At 62.0% G+C, this 6,512-nt stretch overlaps 1 protein-coding gene across 1 annotated transcript; it reads right to left on the bottom strand.

The window, feature by feature from the left end:
- Positions 1–317: 317 nt before the first annotated feature.
- FAM43A (family with sequence similarity 43 member A) lies at positions 318–4,218 on the bottom strand. The gene is given in 3 exon segments (XM_074297811.1): positions 318–2,233; positions 2,236–2,830; positions 2,832–4,218. Coding segments are annotated over 3 exon segments (1,725 nt in total). The 5' UTR covers positions 3,003–4,218; the 3' UTR covers positions 318–1,274.
- Positions 4,219–6,512: the final 2,294 nt, after the last annotated feature.

Below are 6,512 nucleotides of genomic sequence, written 5' to 3' on the forward strand. Positions count from 1 at the left end.
TGGGACAGGAAAGGCGGTTGGCTGAGCCGTGAGCAGCCCCAGAGAAAGCTGCAAATAGGCTCAGGCTTGGGCTGGAGTCCCTTCTTCCTAGCCACAGGCAGGGAAGCCCCCCTCCGCCCTCCTGCCTCGTCCCTTCGTGCAGCGCCCAAGGAGGTTCAGAGGAGCCCACTAGATGGCACAGGAGGACGCTCCCAGAGGCCTCTGCATCCTTTTGTCAAGCCACAATTAAAGAGTCAGATTCATCCTCCCCCTCCCACCCATCCTGGGCGGCCCAGGTGCCCCCCAACCCCCCTAGGAGCAGTGGAGCAGACACCTCCTTCTGTTAAGTTAGCCTCTTTATTACCTCCACTCGTGTGCAAACATCAGAACATCGCTGTTCTTAAAAAATAACCAAGTGTTTTATACAGTTTTCTGTATGTACAAGGGAACCACTTTTTTCAAGTTTCCTTTGCACAGCAAAAGATTATAAACATCTAGATCTGAGAACACGGCTATGTACAAAAGAGATGTCAAAAATACTTCACAACAGTGCAAAAATATTTTACACGAGCTCATGGAATGAGATCCTTCTGGGGAGGATGATCTCTGTTCTTTTGGTCAAGGAAAACTCCCTTTTCGATATTGGATTTCGGGACTGTAAACAAAACGCAACTTTTCTCCCTTTCATCTCCCCCAAGACAGTCATTTAAGGAATTTGGCAGATTTTCAAGGGTCTGAGTCTGAGGTAAACAACCCAAGCTCATGCACCAAAGGGAGGGGGGGGGGAGACCCAAGATCTTGGCACAGGCACGCGCACACAGCCGCGCACACACACAGCCACACACAGCCACACACACATTCACACATACAGCCACACACACACAGACACACACACACACACACACACACACACACACACACACACACACACACACACACACACGCTTGCTTTCGGGGATGGAAACAGCCGTGAAAATGACCCGAAGCTCCTGGCCCTCACGTTACCGGCTGCCGAAAGGAAGTTAACCCCTCCTCTGTCGGTTCCCCAGTTACCGTGAAAAACAGGAAATTCTCGGCCATCCGGAGATGACAGAAGCCTCCTCTCAAACAATTGCACGCTCCCTCTTCCCCCTCCCCCGGCCGGCGGCCTCGTCCCGGAGCGTCCAGACCCTGCCCGGTGCGGCTGCCCGTGTGCGCTGTCGCTGCTGGGACAGGACAAGGACGAGGAGGGGGAGGAGGCGGGCGGGGGCCAGAGCAATGACGGGATCGGCAGGCAGGCAGACAGGCAGGGTTGTTTACAGTATGAGAGCTACAATCTCTCTGCCTGTCTCTGTTACACACACACACACACACACACACACACACACACACACACACACACTCTCACTAACAAGCAGCCGGAGGAAAGTGGGGGCGCTGACCCCGCTCCCAGCCAGGCCCCCCAGCGCGTCCCCCACCACGGAAGGCGCCCAGAGGGAGAACCCCCCGAGCAGGGCTCCGCGCCCCCCGGCCCCCAGAAAGAGGAGGCCGAGGCTCAGGCGTCCGTGGTTGCCCCCCGCCGCCGAGGGCTCCTGGAGCTCGGCTGGGAGGGGCCCGGGAGGCGCCCCCGCCGCGCTACGGTGCCCAGCAAGGCGACGGGGCGTGCGCTGCTGGCCACGGGAGCCGCGGGAGCAGCGGCAGCAGCAGCGGACCGGAGGCGCCGGAAGGGGGGAGGCGGCGGCGGGGGAGGACCGCGGTCCTAGGTCGCCCGCAGCGCCAGAGCGGGGCTCAGCCCGGGCCGGGCTCCGGCCCCGCCTCGTCCAGGCCGTTGGCGAGGCCCGGCGAGCCCCCGCGTCCTGGCAGCCGCTCTCGATGGAGCTCTCGCTGCCCGTGCTCTCTCCCGACAGCAGCCGGGTGACGCGCAGGTCGGCCCGGAGGCTCTGCACGTCGTTGCCGATGCTGAGCTCGCCGAGGTCGCTGATGAGCCGCGAGAGCTCGCGCTCCCCGTCCGCCGAGCCCGCGAGCAGCCGGGCGCCGGGGCGCCGCGGGTCCCACGCGTCCAGGAGGTCCCCGCACTCGGAGGGCGAGGCCCCGAGCGGAGGCTGCAGCGGCGCCTCCCCGTCCGCGTCCTCGCCCTCCCCGTCCAGGCTCGGGTCCAAGTCGAGGCTCAGGTCGGCCTCGTCCTCGCCTTCCCGCGGGGGGCCGGGGGCCGGGTCGGCGGGGAGCGGCCGCCGCCGCTGCTGCTCCTGCTGCAGCTGCTCCTGCTGCTCGCCAGCAGGTCCTCGGTGATGGAGCCCAGCTTGGGCGCGCTGCGGCTGCGCTCGACGGGCGGCTTGTAGCAGCTGGGTCCGTGCAGCAGGAGCTTGCGGAGGGGCACCAGCGGGATGCTCTGCTCCCCCACCAGCTGCTGCTGCTGGTGGCGCGCGTCGTCGCGCCGCTTGAGTCTCTTGAACTCGGCCAGGGCCGTGGCGGACGTCTGGTAGAGCAGCAGCGCCATGGCCTTGGCCTTCTCGGCCTTGGACACGAGCACGGCGTGGCAGCGCAGCATGACGGCCTTGTGCTTCAGCTCGTGCCGGTAGATCCAGGCGAAGACCTTGGGCAGGCGCGGGTCGGCCACGCAGTAGGTGACGCGGTGCAGCAGGTAGAGGTGGCCCGGCCGCTTGAGCGCCTGGTCGTCGGCGTGCACCATGCGGATGCCCTGCGCGCTGATGGTCAGCTTCATCTTGGTGCCGTGCTTGCCCGCCTCGCTCTTGCCCCAGATCTTGCCCACCGCCAGGTCGGTGCAGCCCTCGCCGCGAGACTGGATGGTGGTGGCGTTGCCCAGGTACAGCACGGTGTACGTGGGGTCCTCGCTGCTGATCTGGACCTTTTTTCCGCTTCGACTTGAACATGCTGCCCACCCGGGTGAGGGCGCTCTCCGGGCACGCCTTGGCCAGGGACGTGAGCGCGGAGTAGTGGAGGCTCACCGCATAGCCCTTGGCCTTGGCCGCCTGCTTGGGGTCCTCCTCGATCAGCTCGAATTTGTTTCTCTTCCACGGCAGCATCTCCCTGCTCTCCGCAGCTCGGGTCCGAAAGGCAGGCGGACGGGCAGAGGAGGCAGGCGGGCCGGGGAGCGGGGGAGGGGGGGCGGAGGGACAGCGGAGCTTGCCCTCCCCCGGACGCAGGGAGGAGGGATGGGAAGGACGTTCGCCGAGGGCGCTGCCGTCCGTTGGCCCGGCCGGCTTTACCGCATCTTGACCCTCAGGAACAAAAGAGGGCCCGGGGCCGCGGGGATGGGGCCCCGCGCGACTCCCGTCGGCTCACGGGGCAGGAGGGAGGCATGGTGTCTCTGCCAAGCCTGGCGGCCCGGGCGGTGGCGCGGCGGGGGCGCGGGGCTGCGTGCGCTCGGCTCGGCTCCGCTCTGCGGGACGTGGGGGCTCCGCTCCGTCCTAGCCCAGCTGGCGGTGCGGTTCTCCGGAGTTCGGCTGCGCTGTCCTCCGGGGCTGCACTGAGTTACGCTTCCCTCCGGAGCCGAACTGGGCTGCGCTCTCCTCCGGGGCTCTCCCCCGCTCTCCTCCCCTCCAGTGCTGGGACTGGGCTGCTCTACCCCCCGGGGGGGGGGACACTGGACGAGTCTGCTCTTCCCTCCGGGCTGGGCTGAGGCGAGGGGGCGGGGGGGGCGGACTGGACTGGGCTGCTCTCCCTCCGGGGCTGGGCTGAGAAGGGGGGACTCGGCTGGGTTGCTCTTTCCTCCGGCACTGGACCGGGCTGCTCTCCCCTCGGGGCTCCGCCGGTCCCGAGCTGCGCTTCCGGCTAGCCTCGCCTCCCTGCCCTCCGGGCCGCCTCCTTCCCCGGCTCCGCTGCGGCTCCGCTGCGCCGCTCCCGGCTCCGGCTCCGGCTCCCGCTCGGCCTCCGACCTCCTGCGCTCCCCCCGCTCGTCTCACATCCTTGTGGCCAGAGAGAAAGATCTGCGGTAAATATAGGCTGGAGCGAACCATTCGGCGTCGAGGACAGGGGTGGCCGCGGGAGGAGCCCGGGCCGCCTCTGAATCAGTTTCAGTCCCGGACGCCAGCCCTAGTGGTTTCTGGTCTCTTAAAGGGACCTTCGCCCGAGCATTTCAGTCGTGGAGAAAGAGGACGAGAGAAGCCGGGACTGGCCGAGGCCGGTGCCCCATCCCCGGCCCCCCGACAGGCCCTGAGCCCCGGCGCGGCCTGCTCGGGAAATGCCCCAGAAGGGGGAGCCGCCGTGCAGCCCTCGGGACCCGAAACTGGCCAAATGGAAAGTGTCAACGCGCTTGAGGGATGGTCTTCTGCCGAAGAATTGGCCATGTAGCGGGGGAGGAGGAGGAGGCGGAGGGAGAGGCGGGGGGAGGGAGAAGGAGGAGGGGGAGGAGGAGGAGAGACGCGAGAGCTTCGGCACTAGCCGTCCCCGACTGGCGGCTCAGTCACTATTTGGACCCGAAAATGAGACAAATGCAAAAGGCCCGGGGAGATGCGCGCCCGAGGCGAGAAGCCGCCGATAAAACACTTGTTAGTCACTTCTGGGCCCAGACCTGTTCCACCCAAGCCTCTAATATAACAACGGAAGAACAGAACTCGGCGCTCTTTCCCTAGCTGACGCCCGCTTTAAGCCTCTATGAGAGCCGGGGGAGACACCACACTGGGGGGCTGGCCCAGGGACCCCGGGCAACCCCCTCATCAAGCACTGCCTTCTCCAGGAAGCCTTCCGTGATTCTTCCTTCCCCACGCCCCCTTGTCTCATTCCCAGTACTGGGTGCCCTTCCTCCCGCACTTACCCGAGTTTGCTCTGAAGAGACTTGTATCATAGGGTTATGCCCTCCGAGAAAGGAAATATCTTGAGGTCGGGGACGATTCTTGTTGTCTTTCTGTGTCTCGCAGGCCCTTCACGTGGTTTTTTAAGCGATTGCTAGCTCAAAGGGACGAGATAAAAAAAGGAGATAAGGTATATCAAACACTCTCTCTACGAAACCACTCATTATCTGCCTCTTTCCCTTCCTTTTGATGTTCGTGGGGCAGCGATTCTCCTTTACGTCATCAGAGAGACAAGCTTGGAAGAACCTGAACAGCTTAGCGCTTGCCAGGCTGCTGCCAGGGGAGAGGCCTTCCCCTCCGATCCAGTCCGGGGTCTGGCTCTCCCAGCTCCTTTCTTCCTTCAGGTCACTCACTTGACACCATCTGGTCTGCACAAAGTCACCAAGTTTTTCTTTAGCCCAGAGGGGCCTTATTGAGGGGGCTCTCCTCTACCCCACTCCAGCTGTTCCAGAGGAGGGCGCCTCACTCAGTCGCTGACCCCAGGGTCATTTCCTCAGAGGCAGCCTGGCCAGCCTCCTCTGCACTCCTCTCAACTCTAGTCATCAAAATCTTGGAGCTCGCCTAGGTCCCAGAGTAACCGTCTAGGTCCCAGAGTAACCGTCTAGGTCCCAGAGTAACCGCCTAGGTCCCAGAGTAACCGCCTAGGTCCCAGAGTAACCGCCTAGGTCCCAGAGTAACCGCCTAGGCCCCAGAGTAACCATCTAGGTCCCAGAGTAAGGCGTCTAGGTCCCAGAGTAACCATCTAGGTCCCAGAGTAAGGCGTCTAGGTCCCAGAGTAACCATCTATCTAGGTCCCAGAGTAACCGTCTAGGTCCCAGAGTAAGGTGCCCGGGTCCCAGAGTAACTCGAGAGGTGCCAGGGGGGCTCATCTTCACGTCTGGTAGATTTGGTTCAGCCCAAGGTTGCCTTCTGAAGCTTAAAAGCAGCTACTCAAAGCATGTGGAGCAATGGCCATGGCTTCATAATGGGGCCAAGATTCCCCTAAGTGATTCCCCCCCCCGGGACTCCCCTGAAACCTCATTGGGGATGCGGCCTTTTCCTTACCTGTGGACATCATGTGAACAGAGCCACAGTTTCCCATGCCAAAGCTGCCAAAGTTTGAGAGAGACATGGAGCACAGTAAGAGCCCCCAAACCAGCTGATGCAGCATGGAAGAGGGCCCAGAGTCAGAGAAGCTTCTCTCACCCTCAGTTTCCTCATCTGTATGACGGGTACAACAAAGCATCGGTAAGTGGCTCCAGTCTTTTGCCAGTCTGAACATCAGCAATTCTCATTATTCCTCTTCTCCAGCTGGAGCTTGGGCAGCTGCCTCTTTGCCCTGTGACAAGTGTGAGAGAGAATTCAGGGATTTGATTGAGACCAACATTGGGGGTGGGGTGGTATACTATGATCACCCTAATGCTTGTCATTTAGGACCTGAAGAAAAGGTAGTGCATGTTCTCATTTGCAGACTGCTTCTTCTCTACTACCCTGTGAGGAAAGTGGGGCACTTGACAAGTGGAGAAACTGAGGCTCGAGGAGGAGAAGAGAAGATCTGTTTGATCTTCACACAGCCTCACGGATATTTGTTGCCTTTGTTCCTGCAGTCAGTCTCATATTAGTCCAATTTTCCTTTCTAGCTCAGACTAACAAGAAAGTAGCTTAAGCACAGTTTCCCCCAAAGTGCTTCATCTCCTGCAAAAGCAATTATGGAGAAAAGGTGAAAGGAATATGCAGGGAAGCCCGACTCCCCGGGGCCACAAA

Source organism: Sminthopsis crassicaudata, chromosome 3 (genome assembly GCF_048593235.1).
Source record: "Sminthopsis crassicaudata isolate SCR6 chromosome 3, ASM4859323v1, whole genome shotgun sequence".
Taxonomy (NCBI): Eukaryota; Metazoa; Chordata; class Mammalia; order Dasyuromorphia; family Dasyuridae; genus Sminthopsis; species Sminthopsis crassicaudata.